Raw genomic sequence first — 16,805 nt, 5'->3', positions numbered from 1 at the left:
AGGGCACGGTTTGATCCGACACAAAGGACTAGGCTCAATGCTCACCGAACGGGGTGGAATCCCAGTACCGTTTTGTGCTCAAGGGCAGGCTTAGAATCATAGAAGCTGAGCTTGGCAGAGACCTTGGGAGTCCTCGAGTTCAACCTCCTGCCCAAGGCAGGACCAACTCCACTCAATCATCCCAGCCAGGCTTGGTCAAGCCGGGACTTGAGCACCTCTAGGGATGGAGATTCCACCCCTCCCTGGGGAACCCAGCCCAGCGCTTCCCACCCGCCTAGGGAAAGAGTTTGTCCTAATATCCCACCTAGCCCTCCCCCACTGCAACCTGAGCCCATTGCTGCTTGATGATCTAAAAGTCTGTTCTGGCCCTATGCATCCAGATATGGGGCGAAACATTCACACCAATGTGCCGCTCAGGACCCACTGGGATGCCTGGCACGAACTCAATGACCAACCAAGATCTCTTGACGTCATGGGTGGGGATTGTCACGCGTGCCTGGCACACGTGGAAAACGCCCTCGTGCAAACGTCCTTCAGCGCTTGTTTGACCTGTGCGTTCCGGAGGGCGTAGATGTAGGGGTTGAAGAGCTGGGCCACCACGGAGAAGAAAAAGGCCACAAATTTGTCGAATTCTTCTGCGCCCCGCTGGCTTCGTCGGACGTAGCGGAAGATGGAGCTACTGTACAGGATGACCACCACCAGGAGGTGAGCGGAGCAGGTGGAAAAGGCCTTTTTGCGGCCCGACGCGGAAGGGATGCGCAGGATTGTGGTGATGATGCAGCCGTAGGAAACGATGGTGACGATGAAATTTCCAAGAATGAGAACGGAAGTGGAGACCAAGAGCATGACCTCGATGTGCGCCGTGTCCGCGCAGGCCAGCTGGAGCAGGGCGGCCGTGTCGCAGTAGAAGTGGTCTATGACGTTGGGGCCACAGAACGGCACCAGCACGGCCATGAACGCTGGGGGGAACATTATACAAAAACTGGTCACCCAGCAGCCCAGCACCAACTGGGAGCAGACCCTGCCGTTCATGATGGTGCCGTAACGCAAGGGGCGGCAGATGGCCACGTAGCGGTCGAAGGACATCATCCCCACATGGAAAAATATGCAGGCGCCCAGGAGAAAAAAGAGCAAGAGCTGAAGGAAACAGCCGGGGAGGGAAATAGATTTTCTCTCCGTCAGGAGGCTGTAGAGGAACCGGGGCAGGATGACGAAGCTGAAGCAGATTTCCAAGAGGGAGAAGTTGCGGAGGAAGAAATACATGGGCGTTTGCAGGCGATGGTCCACCAAGGAGAGGGTGACCACGGCGACGTTCCCCACCACCGTGAAGAAGAAGACGAGCGATAGCACCACGAAGAGGACGGCGTTGACGTGGTGGTTGCTGGAGAGTCCGAAGATGATGAATTCCACCACCGGGGTCTGGTTCTTCATTCTTCCCTCACCTTTAAAGACAAAATAAACCACGTCAAAACCAGCCTCCGATAGGCCGGAAAGGGCCGAACGCTGGCAGGAGCGTGCTGCACGTCAGTCAACCCATGCTTTCCACAGACTTAAAGTGCCCCACAAACACTGGGAACGTGAACGGAGCCCGACAGAACATCTAGGGACCAGTCCCGGACTCTTCAGAAAGATCCAGGCTGGGTTTTAACATTTCCAGGGATGGAAAATCTACCACGAGTCTTGGAACGTGGCGCCAAAGGTTGAGTCGCTCAGGGGAAAGCTTTGTCTTTGGTCTCTCTCCGGTCACTGAGCGAAATAGAAAAACACGGGACAAAGAACAGACCCCCCCTAAAAACGCCCATGTCCCATGGTAACGTCCCACATTTTTAGGGAGACAAGTCTGAATCTCCCGCAGGCGCCATGTTAATGGTGCAGCGTTCCCGAGTCTGAATCACGTCAGCCATCTCTTGTCTTTCAGAGGATCAGAAGGCGAGACGGGGTCAGGCCAAAGGCCCGTCTGGCCCAGGGTCCTGTCTGCCCACGGCAGCCAGTGCCAGAGGGAGGGAACACAACAGGGAGTCACCACACGATCCCTCCCCTGTCGCCCGCCAAACAGGCGCCAGGGACACCTTCCCTACCCGCCCTGGCTATGGCCTCCGGGAATGGATCCAGCCCTGTTCAAGTCCTGGCCTTCGCGACTTTAAACAAGTGGGAAAAGGCTGTGTCGGAGGGTGGACACTGCAGACCTCTCGGGGACGCTTCCTGGGGGCTGCCACTCGCGTGCCCCCCCGAGGCAGCAATGATTGACACTGGGCGTGACAGACAACCCAGGGGATTTTCTGACGCACAAGCGGTAGGATGTCCGTGGCTGTAGGCGAGCCCAGGCAGAGCAGAGGAGGTGGCAAACGCACACACCCGGGAACACTGACCCCTCCGCACACACCCGGCACAGTCACTACACTCGCCCCCAACGGCTTCTTGTCCCGCTCAGCCTTCCAGCCAGGGCAGTGCCCTTTCCCGGGGCCGTGGGTTCGATGCCCGGATGGACACTGCCTCTGTGCTCTCTGACTGGCGGCCGGCACGTAGCTCTTTAAAGACCAACAACAGAGTTTATTCGGGGACGAGCTTTCGTCTGAAGAAGCGGGTAAGCTCAGCCCCTAATAAGCGACCTTGGGAGACGATAAAGTGCTGCATGGCGGCCTTTTCTGGACTCGCACGGCTGCCTCTCTGGGGCTATGGTAGCGGCCGCTCTCTCGTGCCATCCACGACCAGCGTCAGGCCCGTGGGGCTTGCGGAAACGGGACGAGCCGGGTCATTGAAGTGTCCAGGGCAGTGCGATGTTAAGATCATCCGAGCGGCCCGACTGGGTCGGCCCGAAGGTTCATCCGGCCCGGCTCCCTGGCTGCCAGCAGGGGCCCCCGAGGGAGGGAACGGGGGTGACATCAAGCGACGTTAGGGGGGCAAGACTTCAGCTGTGAACCTAGTTGTGTCCCTCTGCCCTGCTCCCGGTCTCGCCTGTGCCCCCTTCCCGAAGTCAGGCCCCCGTCGCAGGGCGGGGCTCTCTCCGCAGCGCCTGGAGGCCGCGACTGGCAGGAAGACACCGTTGTCCTGCCACCGAAAAGAGCACCCCTGTGTTTCCAAGGCCCGGGAGAGCTCCTGTCTCCCCAAAAACCTCTGCTTCTGCCTGCCCGCAGAGCCAGCCCCACGACCCGCCGGTTACACACTGGGCAGGGCTCCCCTACCTCAGCCCTGGCTTCGTTCCCTTCCCACCCCCCTCGTGCGACTCCCAAACCAGGCCTCCCCCCGCGGGCCGGGCCGGACTCTTCCGAGCCGTCGTGGGCCGACGTGATGGACGGGGCCGGAGCGAGACGGCTCTGCCACGCTGGAAAGGCCCCAGAGCATTCCCAAGCAGCCGTGCTCTGGCGCGTGGTTCTGATAAGCAGAAAGGACAGGCCCAGTCACAGAACCGTTGACGACGCACGACGTTTAACGGCCACCCTGGGTAGGGGACGTGCCCCAGCTCGGGGCACCGGGCATGTCCGCATCCAGCACGGCACGGCCTCCGTCGGGAGACGGTATTAGAACGACCAAGGCCCCTTGTGCTAAGAACAATCGATGGGAGGGAAATCGGAGAACCCCAGGGTGGGCACAGACCTAGGAGGCATCGAGTCCAGCCCCCTGCCCAAGGCAGGACCAACCCAACTCAATCAACCCGGCCAGGGCTGTGTCCAGCTGGGACTTAAACACCCCTAGGGATGGAGACTCCACCCCTCCCCGGGGAACCCAGCCCAGCGCTTCCCCCCCGCCTAGGGACAGAGTTTGTCCTAATGTCCAGCCTAGACCCCCCCCACTGCCACTTGAGCCCATTGCTCCTTGTTCTGCCATGGTCACTACTGAGAACAGCCTCTCGCCAGCCTCTTTGGACCCCCTGCAGGGAGGTGCAGGCTGCTCTCAAATCCCCCCTCACTCTGCTCTTCTGCAGACTGAACAGACCCAACTCCCTCGGCCTCTCCTCACAGGTCTCCAGCCCCCTCATCATTTTAGTCGCCTCCGCTGGCCCCTCTCCAATGCGTCCACGTCCTTTGTGTAGTGGGGGGGGGGGGGGCCCAGAACTGGACACAATACTCCAGATGTGGCCTCCCCAGAGCTGAATAAAGGGGAATAATGACACCTCTGGATCTGCTGGCCATGCTCCTCCTAATGCCCCCCCCCCGATATCCCATTCGCCTTCTTGGCTACAAGGGCCCCTGTTGACTCATCTCCAGCTTCTCACCCACTGGACCCCCAGGTCCCTTTCTGCAGAACGGCTGCTTAGCCCGTCGGCCCCCAGCCTGGACCAACGCCCGGGATTCCTGGGATTCTTCTGTCCCCCGGGCAGGACTCTGCACTTGCCCTTGTGGAACCTCATCAGATTTCTTGTGGCCCAGTCCTCTGATCTGTCCAGGTCCCTCTGGACCCTTCCCTGCCCCCCAGCGTATCCACCTCTCGCCCCAGCTTGGGAGTGGGCAGGGCCGACCCACACGGCGTGAAGGGATCAGGCCCTTCTCGCCGGCGGCCCCGTGGTGGCGCTCCTAAGGGTGGGAAGCGACGGGTCCACGCCCTCCTGCCTGGCGCTGCAGGCGGCATGGGGGTGAAGTGAACGCGAATTAGGCTTGGTCATTGGACGCAGTAGATCCGCCGGGAAGCGCTTTTGCCTTGCTTCGCGCTGTGTGCGCGGCTTTGGGTCGAGAGGTGAAATTGCAGCACCGTGGTCTGTAAGGCTTGTGAAACGTGCACAAGTGTGTTCACTGCCTGACGCTGGCACTAAATAAGAAAGCGGGTCAGCAGGCCTGGCGTGTCCTGGTTTCCCCTGGATTTAAAACCCATCGAACCCCACGACAGGCCCCTGCGCCCGTGGGCAGCCCGGGGCGGGGGGCCAAGAGGGGCCATTTTAGCATCGTCAGCGGCCCACCAGCGGAACGTTTCGAAAGCAGATTTTCCACTAAGCGCCTGCCGGCCGACACGGTCAATTCGGGAAGCGACAGGCTCGACCTGGCGTTGGCGCATGCCGGTTCCATGGCTCCCTCCCCACTGGACCGGCGCTTTCCCAGGGTTGGCGTTTGCTAACGGCTCGGGCCGGCTTTGTGGCTCAGACTAAGCAGAGCCACACACCAGGGAGAGGAGGCGGTGGGTGGGTGGACGCTAAGACTCGGGGTGCCCCAAATTTTCGGGTGCCCCTCGCAGCTGCCACGGCTGCAGAGGAGGAAAACGCAGCGCTGGGATCCAAACATTCATCAGCAGGGCCGGCTGCTCTCCGCAGCCCAGACAGGGCCTGGGGGAAAGCGGGGTGGCTGCAGATCCGGTCCCATGCCCCTCCCCAAAGGTGTCTTTCCTTAAAAGCTCTACTTTCCCCAGCAGCCTCTCTCTAAGGCCGCGCTGACACGACCAGGCTTTGGCGCAAAACCCGGCGGAGCGTCCCGCCTCCAGCGCGTCTTTGCCAAGTAAATGGGCAGGACAGAGAGCGGTTCCTCTCCCTGCGCGGATGGGCTCCCTCTGCGCTGCAGCACTTGCCCAAAAACGCAGGTGTGGACGCTCCGGAGGGGTTTGCCGGGTTGTCTTCAAGTCCTCATCGTCAAGTCCAGGGCGAGTCTCGAGTCCCTAAAGTCACTTTCGAGTCCAGTCCCAAGCCCAGGGCCGGCGTTAGGAAGTGTGGGGCCTAATTCCAACCACATTTTGGTTGACCAAAAAAAAAAACCCAAACAAACAAAACCCCAATCAGCCCAGCACACACAGAAACAACTCACACCCCCTTTAAATCCTAGAATCACAGAGCACTAGGACTGGAAGGGACCTCGAGAGTCAGTGAGTCCAGTCCCCTGCCCTCATGGCAGGACCAAGCCCTGTCTAGACCAGCCCTGATAGACAGTTATCTAACCTGCTCTTCAATATCCCCAGAGATGGGGATTCCACAACCTCCCTGGGCAATTTATTCCAGTGTTTCACACCCTGACAGGTAGGAAGTTTTTCCTAATGTCCAACCTAAACCTCCCTTGCTGCAGTTTAAGCCCCTTGCTGCTTGTTCTATCCCCAGAGGCCAAGATGAACGAGTTTTCTCCCTTCTCCTTATGACACCCTTTTAGATACCTGAAAACTGCTTCATGTCCCCCCTCAATCTTCTCTTTTCTAAACCCAACAAACCCAATTCCTTCAGCCTTCCCTCCTAGCTCCTGTTCTCTAAACCTTTCATCATTCTCGTTGCTCTTCTCTGGACCCTCTCCAATTTCTCCACATCTTTCTTGGAATGCGGTGCCCAGAACTGAACACAATACTCCAACTGATGCCTGACCAGCACAGAGTAGAGCGGAAGAATGACTTCTCCTGTCTTGTTCACAACACACCTGTTAATGCAGCCCAGAATCATGTTTGCTTTCTTTGCAACAGCATCACACTGTGACTCCTATTCAGCTTGTGGTCCACTATGACCCCTGGATCCCTTTCTGCCGTACTCCTTCCCAGACAGTCGCTTCCCATTCTGTATGTATGAAACTGATTGTTCCTTCCTAAGTGGAGCACTTTGCATTTGTCTTTATTCAACTTCATCCTGTTTCCCGCTGACCATTTCTCCAATTTGTCCAGATCAGTTTGAATTGTGACCCTATCCCCAGCTACGGGGCAGAGTCCCGCCTTCCAGCCAAACCCACAGGCCGACGCCCCCTCCTGCAGTGCACCCGGCACGCTTCCGGGTTTAGGGCACGGAGCCCGATTCGGGGGAATTGGGCGAATCGGCCTAAAGCCGGCCCTGCCCAAGTCGAGTCTCAAGTCTTAATTTAAAAATGTCAAGTCACTTTTGTACAAGCCGTCGATATCGGCATTGTCAGACAAGCTTTTCACCAAGTCGATTTAACAACATTAGCAAGTCTCAAGTCGAGTCTCAAGTCGAGTCTCAAGTCGAGCCACCTCGGCGACTTCAGTCGGACTCGAGTTCAAGTCGTGGGACTCGAGTAAACAACTCTGGGTTCTGGAGCAAGAAACCCCCCTGGGAAAAAGCCCAGGTGCTCCGCCGGCCAGTCTGTGATCGGCCACCAGAGCTTTCTTGCGCAGGAGCGGCCGTGCAGCGTGGACACTCTTGCACAGAAGCACAAGGCCTTTGCGATGCGCTTTGAGGCGTGGCCGCGTTTGCGCAGGATCTCTTCCACAGGAGGCGTCTGGCGCAGAAACCCTTCCGCGTGGCCGTAGGAGTGGGAATGCACAGAACGGGCAGGTCTGTCGGACAGTCCCATTTTGCAGCCCGCCGCCCCCGGCCTTACCTTGGCTGGGCAGCTTGGCGTTGCAGAGTTTTCCACGAGGACGCGGCCTGTGAACGTCACCACCGCAACGAAGCCGCGGGGAGCGTCGCCTCGGTGTGCCGGTCTCGTCGCAGGGCTCCCCGGACGTAACGGCACGAGAGCAAACCTCCGACATTCACGCCCTGCCTGAAGCGTCGAAGCCACCGCGCCCACCGCCCTGCGCTCCCACCCAACGCCCCGGGAACGGCGGCTGCCGTGCGTCGCCTCCGCTCATCACCCCTCCGCTGTTCTCCAGGCCTCTGCCCCCAGCTCTGCTGCTGTGCACCCGGGCGCCAGCGAGGGGAGGCCTCCGGGAACGCTCCCTTCCTTCCCCAGCTGCTCAGAGGCCTCGCTCCCAAACCACAGCCCACAGAATAATCTCAGTAGCCACCCGGCTCGCCTCCTGTTCTACGCACCCTCCCTCACTCCCTGGGCTGGAGACCCCCCAGAAAGCGGCACTGGCCACCCAACGCCTGCAGCCGCTGAAGCGAGGGGCCTGAGTCTCGCCCGATCGCCGCCTGTCTAGAGCACGGAGCCCGGACTCACGTCGGCGTGGGCCCGAGAGCCCCAGCCCTCTCCAGCTCTCGTTTATAACCGGCGCCGTGTCTGGCACGTTGGTCTCTCGATTTCAGCTGGGGCCCTCTGAGACCAATTAGGGGACCAGCTCCCAGCGCGTCGCCAGGAGAACTCCTGGCTGCGTCTTTCTGCCAAAACTTTTGGGAAAGGGCCAGGGGATGTCTGGCTGCTTCGCGCCCCAGGGGAGAAGCCAACAGGGTCCGTGTCTCCGTTTCCCAGCGCTCTCGTTTCCGCGCCACGGCAGGGAATGGCTACAGACTTGTTTGGCTTTGGGGGCCTCCCAGTAGGACGGAGGAGAAAGCCATGGCGGGAAGAGGAAGAGGGTTACAAGGAGGGTCAGGCCCAGGGGGTGAGATCGGCTGCCGTGGTGCGAGCCATTGGACGTGGTCGATTAAAACGATGTCAGCCCACGAACTCACCTCATCGTCAGGCCGGGGGAGCCGAGCGCAGGGCGTGCGAGTCCACTCTTGGAGGCGGGGTTCCTAACACCGTGCGGGACCGGTGGAACCTCTCCAGTCCGGCAGCACCCGTGGTCCACTTCTCATGGGGGTGCCCAAAGTTCATGACGCAGTCCGGGCTCTCAGTGCTCTGTCCGGGTCTTTGGCTCAAACTTGCCCCACATGTCCCCTAAGAGCTCAGCACACAGCGGACATGCTGGGAACGCCGCTAGACAACATGGACCTCCCATGGTGCAGAAAACTCGGAAACGGGCGGGGCCCAAGGGTGCTGGATGAGAGAGGTTCAACCTGGCAGGGCAACTAGAACGGGATTCTCCGCGAGACACGTAGACACAGAGAGCGAGACGGCTCAGGACAATGAATGAGCCCAGGGAGTGGTCTCGCACGGCCATAGAGCGTCTCCCCTCCAGCTACCTCCACTCTCTCTCCGCTGCCGGATGAGCCACATCCGCTCGGATTTCATTAGCACGGATGGCAGAGTCCCGTCTCCGTGTGGCTGCCTGCCCGCCCGCCTGCCTGCCTGCCTGCCTGCCCTCCTTTCCTTCCCTCCTCCTTCTTCCCAAGCCAGTGGTAGCTCCCAAACCCTTATGCCCTAAGACCCTAGGAAAAGTTCAGAAACTTCAGGGGGGAGCCGAGTTAGTCATAGAACATAAGAACAGCCGTAGTGGGTCAGACCAAAGGTCCATCTAGCCCAGTATCCTGTCTGCCGACAGTGGCCAGCACCAGGTGCCCCAGAGAGGGTGGACCAAAGAGAATGATCAAGCGATTTGTCTCCTGCCATCCCTCTCCAGCCTCTGACAAACAGAGGCCAGGGACACCATTTTATCCCCTGGCTAATAGCCTTTTATGGACCTAACCTCCATGAATTTATCCAGCTTCTCTTTAAACTCTATTATAGTCCTAGCCTTCACAGCCTCCTCTGGCAAGGAGTTCCACAGGTTGACTACACACTGTGTGAAGAAGAACTTTCTTTTATCAGTTTTAAACCTGCTACCCATTAATTTCATTTGGTGTCCTCTAGTTCTTACATTATGGGAACTAATAAATAACTTTTCTTTATTCTCCCTCTCCACACCACTCATGATTTTATAGACCTCTATCATATCCCCCCTCAGTCTCCTCTTTTCCAAACTGAAAAGTCCCAGTCGCTTTAGCCTCTCTTCATATGGGACCTGTTCCAAACCCCTAATCATTTTAGTTGCCCTTTTCTGAACCCTTTCCAAGGCCAAAATATCTTTTTTGAGGTGAGAAGACCACATCTGTACACAGTATTCAAGATGTGGGCGTACCATAGTTTTATACAGGGGCAGTAAGATATTCTGGGTCTTATTTTCTATCCCTTTCGTAATCATTCCTAGCATCCTATTTGCCTTTTTGACCGCCGTTGCACACCGTGTGGAAGTTTTCAGAGAACTGTCCACGATAACTCCAAGATCCCTTTCCTGATTTGTTGTAGCCAAATTAGCCCCCATCATACTGTACGTGTAGTTGGGGTTATTTTTCCCGATGTGCATTTTGTGGCCCAGTCACTCAGTTTGGCGAGATCTTTTTGAAGATCTTCACAGTCTGCTTCTGTCTTGACTATCCTAAGCAGTTTGGTATCATCCGCAAACTTTCCCACCTCTCTGCTTACCCCTTTCTCCAGATCATTTATGAATAAATTGAAGAGGATTGGTCCCAGGATTTACCCTTGGGGGACACCACTAGTTACCCCTCTCCAATCTGAAAATGTACCATTTATTCCTACCCTTTGTTTCCTGTCTTTTAACCAGTTCTCAATCCAAGAAAGGACCTTCCCTCTTATCCCATGACAATGTAATTTATGCAAGAGTGTAATTTAGTCGGTACAGGATAGACTTAAAAAACAACAAAAGGTCTTGGAGCACTTTAACGACTAACAAAACGTGTCGATGAGATCATGATCTTTTGTGGGCACGGCCCACTTCTTCAGATGATCGGAGTGTTGAGTTTAGGATGTGCAGACCCAAAATAAATAGGGTAGAAGGGAGGGGCGGGGGAGGAAAAAGGAAGGGGGGCGGGAAACGAGGCGCAGAGGGCATGGAGATCTCAAAGGGAAAACAGGAAGGCGGAACTGGGAATCAGCGAGCACCTGAAGATTGGGCGGTTAAAAGGAAGCAGATAGCGCCCTTCCGAAACTGTCCTTTAATTGTCACCGCGCTCCTTGCTGGGTTTATTTTACACGGTAGCCACCAGAGGGCAGCCCAGGATAAGGGAGAACCAGGCAACTTCTGGTTTTGCTTGAGTCTCTGAAGGCCTCATTTCCATCAAAAGCGAAAGTGTGGGACAGCGCCAGCCCACGCAATGAACCTCCTTAGCGTCCGCATGGCCATTGGCAGGCACCGTCCCCCTCCTCCTTTTTCTGCTCCTGTGTTTTCCACTCCAATTCATCCGAGGAAGTGGGCTTTGCCCACGAAAGCTCATAGTACGATATATTTGTATTAGTTGGTGCCACAGGACCGCTCGGTGGTTTTCACTGTACAGAGTAAGACGGACAGGGACAGCCCTCGGAGACTTTTTAAAACATGTGTTGGTTAGCTTTGTTCCAAACAGACACAGAAAAAGGAGGGGGGAAGCGGGGGCAGATTTTAAAGCTGTCGAGATGCTGAACAAGGCTGACAGGTACCCCAGGGGACTGCCTGTTTATTCCAAAAATACAACAGCAAAGCATTAAAAGGAAAAAAGCTACAACGCTATTTGACTCCTACAAACACACCACTTCATTCTGCTGAGTTTGGGACCAGCCTTATTCTTGCTTTTTCACACTTTCCTGTGACTACTGGACATTTTTCTCCCTTTGAAAAATCAAATAATTTTTCAAAGATGAGGTTTGGGGGCGTCAAACTCATTTTTAAATTAAGAGAAACAGAACCACCTTGTTAAAGGGACAAAGTAATAACATGAAAAATAGAGAAAAAATGAACTCAGAACCTAGAGAAGAGAGAGGGAAACAAACAAAACATTAAAGAAAAGAAAAGAGGAATTTAAAATTGGCTTCTTGATTAACACACAGAAGTTTCCATGAAAAGCCTGCGGGCTCTTTGGAAATTTCTCTCATTTTTCAAAATACCAAAAGTTAGAGACCGGAACAATGCTGGCCAACGTTTCCGATTTGCGTTGAAAACTTGCGCTTTTTCGTTTGTTTTCATTGACATTTTTCTACAGGGGAATAAAAACATCCCACCCGTTTCTAACCCATTCTGGCGGGAATAGAACTTTCCCGGAAAAGGAGCCACACCCGCGTTCGGCAGCAGGGACTGGCCGCTCTTCTCTTGTGTGGATCCAAGCAGGCCTGGAGTTTGCCCCGGCTCTTCCATGAACCGATTCAGAGATTCAGCACGGGCCCAAGAAGCTGCCACTTGCCTTCCTAGTTTGCCGCAGTTGTTATGTCACCCTCACCTCTCATACGTTGTGGGTCATTTCTAGCTGAAGTGTGGCTGGCTTTAGCGGCCTAGCCTGGCTCTGGTTACACCTTTCCCTGCTAGATTCAGGTCTCCTTCGGTCCCTGGCTGGTTTCTTTCCACCAGATCATCTCTCAATCTTACTTGTGATCTAGCAAACGGAAGGAATCCCTTAAATCCCTCGTGTGCAGACTGGTTTTCAAACACTTGGTTATTCCAGTCTGGGGTGTTCCCAGAATTCCCGGAACTCCTCTGCTCTCACAGAAATGAGCCAGACTGTAACATGGGAAGAGGCGTGGCGTGCAGAGGAATAGCAGCGGGCGCTGAAGTAGGAAAAGGATGCTCTTATGTTCACAACAAGGTATTTTAAGTGGAGTCACAAGGAGGCAGCCTAGGGTAACAAAGAACCAGGCAGGATTTTTTTCTGTTTCTTTTCTCCCCATCACCCTTTTGTAGACGTCGCAGGCTTGTTTCAACAGATTTGTGACAGGAGGGATGGAGGGTAAAGTAGGATCAGATTTTTAAAAGGCGTTTAGGGCTGTAAAGATGCAGACACATACCTCCAGGGATTACCTGTTCATGCCAAAAATGAAATAGAAAAGCATAAAAAGCAGTGGTTGGAAAAGTGATTAAACAGCTTTTAGCTCTTACAACAGACACCCGCAATCGGTGGAGTTTTAAAACGATTTGATTTTTTTTGCTTTTGAAAAACTTTCCTGTAAATACGCCACATTTTCCTTCGTTTGAAAAGCAATTTGTTTTCAAAGATGAAATTTGAAGTGTCAAAAAACCCTCCAGACCTTCTTTTCTTTAATTTAAAAAAAATCTGACCATGTTGTTAAAATGGCCTATTCAATTGACAACATAAGAAAAAGAAAGCAGAAATAAAACTGAAAACGGAAATTAAAAATGCAAAGGAAAAAAGGAAAAAAGCAAATGAAAAATGAAATTAAAAGAAGAAAAAGCAATCAGTGCGACCAAGCAACGAAAATGCAAGAAACGAAAAGCCCCACAATTCACAGACCCAGAACGCCATTTACATGAACAAGGAAAGCCCTTTTGAAAAATACTGAAACCAGCCCAGGAAAATAGTCAACAACGTCCACGCGAAATACGCAATCGAAAAGATCGTTTTAAAAAAAAGAAAACCGATTGAATTTGCCGCAGAGGCTCTGTGCTGGGTTAGCCTGGAACTTCAACCCTCCAAAAATGAGGTTTCCAGGGTCGGTGGAAAAGGCGTTATTTTCGATAGCTCTGCGTCTAGACTGACTTTTTTTTAAAAAACGCCATTTCGAAAAAAGCGGCGGCCATGTTTATGCTAATGAGGTGTGGGATATTTACATCCCGGCTTCATTAGCAGTTTCGACGGGCCTAATCTAAGTCTCTGTCGACAGAGGTGTCGTCTAGACACACGGCTCATGTAACCACTAGACATCACTCCCCTCCCAGATTCAGAGAGAACCCAGGAGCCCTGGCGCCCCGTCTCCTCCACCCCTGCTCTAACCACTAGGCCCTTTCCCCACCCGTGGGCACAGAGGGTATTAGCGACGGCACCAGGAGACGCCAGGCCTGGGACGCCAAACCCAGCCTGGCAGAATGAGGCCGTCCTGCCGGACGAGGTGTTTTCCCAGAGGGGTGCACGGGCGGTGGGGGATGCGGGTCGTCCAACCCCCCCCCCAGTTTTCCCTTTCCCTTGGGCCCACATGTGGACGTTTCGCCCTCCCCGGATCTGCCAAGGAAGCGACACGACCCAGCGCCCAGAGCCAGGTGGCGGCGCGTGGCCCTTTATTCTCCGGCCCCGTGGCCGTGGGGGCGCCCGGCGCGGCCCCCGCGCAGCATGCGGGCGTAGGCCAGGTCGCGGAGCGGGAGCGGGGGCGCCGGGGGGGGCCCCGGGGGCCGTGCCGAGGACACCAGGCTGCCCGCCAGGCGGTGGTAGCGGTGGTTCTCCTCCCTCTCGCCCCCGTCGCCAGCCACCCAGAGCGAGGAGAGGAGGGTGGGGGGCGGGGGTCTGGCCTGACGGCGCCAGAGCCCCCCCCGGCGGCAGCGGCGGGTCTCCGGGGAGCTGAGCAGCGCCTCGGGGGGCTGAAAGAGAAGGGGATTGGCGTTACCGGGGGGCGGCGGGGCCGAGGGACGGGAAGGGGGGTTGGCCCCCACCATCTCACTCACCCCCCGCCGGCCCCTCCACCAGCGGCTCAGCGCCCCGGGCACCCCCGTGCCCCCCACCTGGGAGGCCGCACTCCCCATGCTGGGGTCCCCTCCCTGCCTGCCCCGCACCCACCCTGCAGGGAGCCACACAGCCCCCCCCGGGGCAATTGTGACCTCAGGCTGCAGCGTGACAGCCCCAGCCGCTCAGCCGGGGGGGGCAGGGGGTCCCCACGCCGGGGTCGCCAGGAATCCACAACTGACCCGGACAGGCTGGGATTTCCACCTCCTGCCCGGGAAAAGAAACTGGACAAAGCCGGGCCCTGGAACCGCCGCGACGTTCGGAGCCTTTCCCGGCCAGGCGGCAGAAACCCCGGCTCCGCGCAGGGAGGCAAGATGGCGGGCGTCGCACCCCAAAGCCTCAGCACCCTTTCTTAAAGGGGCCACGCCTTCTTTTTTTCTTGGTTCGGTATTGTTTCTGAAACCATCGGGTGACCCTACCCCACACAGATCCCTGCTTCCCTCCCCCGCCCCGCCCCACACAGAGCCCCGCTTCCCTCCCCCGCCCCACACAGATCCCTGCCCCCCCCACTTCCATCTCCCCCCACCCCCACCGAAATTCAACCCTTTCCCAGAGCTCCTCTTCATGCTCCCTCAAGACCAGCTCCCTGCCCCCTGCTCTCCCACCCACTTCCTGCCACCCTGCCCAGCCCCCCCCCCGGCAAGAGACGCTCCAGGGCCACCCTCGTCCTCTCCGGCTCTTTATTCCCTCCTCCGCCACTTCCACTGCGGCCCCCCGGCCCCCCGGCCCAGCTCCGCCAGCGCCGCCTCCACCCGCCGCAGGGCCGCGCGCGACAGGCACCGGTCCCGGTAGTGCACGTTCTCCTTCCAGCTCCTCCCGGCCTGGGGCGCGGGCGCGGCGGAGCCTGGCCCCGGGGCGCTGTCGGCGCCGGGGGGTCGCGGGGCCTGCAAGGGAACGGGAGAGCGTCGGGGCGGGCAGGCGGGTCACAGCAACGGCCCCTCCAGCCCCGCGTGCGGGCGCCGGCTGCCACGGCCCAGGGGGAGCGACACGCCCGCCGGGACCCAGCCCTGCCCTGCCTGGCCGAGCGCCCCGGGGGCCTTCTCTAGCTCTGGAGTCTGCCCCCGGGGTCCTCGCCGGACACGGCTGAGCCCAGCCGGGAACGAACCCGAGCCCCACGGCAACGGCCGCAAGAGATGCTACTGCGGAGTCACAGCTCGCCAACGACCCCACGCCGAGCACGGGGGGCAGGGGGACGTGCTGCTCGTTACGTGGAAATCCCCCCCCCCCGGGGGCCTGGCCGGGCAGGGTGTCTCTCACCAGTGGGGGTGCACCAGGCTGTAGGGGGAGGCTGGGGGGCAGGGGGCCAGCTGGGGGGGCATCTCTCACTGGTGGGGGTGCACCAGGCTGTAGGGGAAGGTTGGGGGGGGGGTAGGGGGGCCGGCCGTGGGGGTGTCTCTCACCAGTGGGGGTGCACCAGGCTGTAGGGGAAGGTTGCGGGGCAGGGGGCCGGCCATGGGGGGTGTCTCTCACTGGTGGGGTGCACCAGGCCGTAGGCGGAGGTTGGGGGGCAGGGGGCCAGCTGGGGGGGCATCTCTCACCAGTGGGGGTGCGCCAGACTGTAGGGGGAAGTTGGGGGTCAGGGGGCCGACAGGGGCCCTGCCCCCCAACCTTCCCCTACAGCCTGGCGCACCCCCACCGCTGAGACACACAGTGGGTCTGTAACCTGGTGCACCCCACGCTGGGCTGTGCGATTCTGACTCCCCCACCTGTGTTGGCCCACCCACCTTGGCCCAGCCTGGGCAGAGAACAAGGCTCTTGGGGGAATGGGGGGGACTGCCCCCGGGCTGGGGGGCAGGGCGGGAGCGGGGGGGGGGCGCGCAGAGGAAGGTTTCGACAACTCCCCCGCGTGGACCCGGGCCCAGCACTCAGCCGGCACCGCCGCCCGGGGGGACTCGCGCCCACGGCTCAGCCGCCCCCCTCTAGATACCCGATTTCTCGGCTGTCCCTGCGCCCGCCCCACGGCCTCCGCCTGCGAGTGGAGGGGCCCGGCCCGCGCCGACTCGGGGCCACGCACCCCGCCGCCGCCGGGCCCGCAGCAGCCGAACAGCCGCCGTCTCTCCGCCGCCGCCGCCTGCCAGCCGCAGGCGTCCCCCGGCGAGGTGGCGGGTGCCACGGAGGCGCCGCTCCCCATCGCCGGCCGCCCGCGCCGTGTGCAGGCGGGAGCCCGGCCGTGACCTCACAAGAGGCCGGCGGCGTCACAGGGGGAAACGATTTCATTGGCCAGAGCCCGCGAGGACTCCGCCCACTCCCGCCCCAGATGCACCTGACTCCCCCTGGGGCCGCCCCACCCGCTGCTCCCCTCCCCCCATCTCTCTGCGCTGTCCCATTCCCCCGCCAACCCCTCCCCCTCCATCCTGCCCCACTTCCTCTCACCACTCCCTATGGGTCACCCAGGGCCGGCCAAAGGGGCAGCCACGCCGTGGGGGGAGGCGCCCCCAAGCGGTGATGGGGCGGGCGAGGGAAGGAGACCAGCGGCAGGGCCCCTGCACCTCAGGGGAAGTTGGGGCGCGGGCACCTGGCTGAAAAGGAGCCGCAGGGGGCGGGGGGCCCTGGGAGGCGCTTTGCGCAGGCGGGGAAGGGGGGTTTGAACAGCCGAGCCCAGGGGCCGGAGCAGAGGGGCGCTCATGGCGCGGCTGCCCGGGCGCCGGTCCAGGACCTCCGGCCAAGCGGCCAGAGCCAGGCCTCGCCCCGCGGCCCGGCTGCTTCCATGGCTCCTGGGGGTCCGGGGCCGGCTGGGCCAGGACCAGGGGCCGGGCCGGGAAGGGGGCTGGTTTCCACAGCCTGGGAAGGGAGGGACACCAGCGGCACGACCGCCCCCTGCTGGGCCCGCAGCCTCCTCGGCCCCTTCCCCTGGCCCCGGCCGGCAGCCCAGCCCCCCTGCCCG

The 16,805-nt window shown here is 58.9% G+C and overlaps 2 protein-coding genes across 2 annotated transcripts; both read right to left on the bottom strand.

Annotated features, from left to right (window-relative positions):
* Positions 1–342: 342 nt before the first annotated feature.
* LOC102451337 (olfactory receptor 6C76-like) lies at positions 343–16,049 on the bottom strand. The gene is made up of 2 exons (XM_075911953.2): positions 15,936–16,049; positions 343–1,442 (listed from the first exon to the last, which is right to left on the bottom strand). The coding sequence occupies exon 2, from the start codon at positions 1,429–1,431 to the stop codon at positions 487–489; it is 945 nt and encodes a 314-aa protein (XP_075768068.2). The 5' UTR covers positions 1,432–1,442; positions 15,936–16,049; the 3' UTR covers positions 343–486.
* Positions 12,368–16,381, bottom strand: LOC149520948 (uncharacterized). Its single transcript, XM_089774157.1, has 4 exons — positions 15,849–16,381; positions 14,605–14,805; positions 13,921–14,258; positions 12,368–13,779 (listed from the first exon to the last, which is right to left on the bottom strand). The coding sequence occupies exons 1-4, from the start codon at positions 16,050–16,052 to the stop codon at positions 13,239–13,241; spliced, it is 1,284 nt and encodes a 427-aa protein (XP_089630283.1). The 5' UTR covers positions 16,053–16,381; the 3' UTR covers positions 12,368–13,238.
* Positions 16,382–16,805: the final 424 nt, after the last annotated feature.

The sequence above is a fragment of the Pelodiscus sinensis genome, chromosome 30 (assembly GCF_052426305.1).
Source record: "Pelodiscus sinensis isolate ZL-2025 chromosome 30, ASM5242630v1, whole genome shotgun sequence".
Lineage (NCBI taxonomy): Eukaryota > Metazoa > Chordata > Testudines > Trionychidae > Pelodiscus > Pelodiscus sinensis.
The sequence above is the reverse complement of the archived record's forward strand: the minus strand, read 5'-3'. Positions and strand labels throughout refer to the sequence as shown.

Bases quoted from the DNA above. Each gene is read 5' to 3' on its own strand.
- LOC102451337 (XM_075911953.2), bottom strand. From the start codon at position 1,431: ATGAAGAACCAGACCCCGGTGGTGGAATTCATCATCTTCGGACTCTCC.
- LOC149520948 (XM_089774157.1), bottom strand. From the start codon at position 16,052: ATGGGGAGCGGCGCCTCCGTGGCACCCGCCACCTCGCCGGGGGACGCC. The intron at 14,806-15,848 runs GTATCTAGAGGG...GTTCCCTTGCAG, and splicing joins AGGGACAGCCGAGAAATCGG to GCCCCGCGACCCCCCGGCGC. The intron at 13,780-13,920 runs GTGGGGGGCACG...CTTCTCTTTCAG, and splicing joins TGGGGAGTGCGGCCTCCCAG to CCCCCCGAGGCGCTGCTCAG.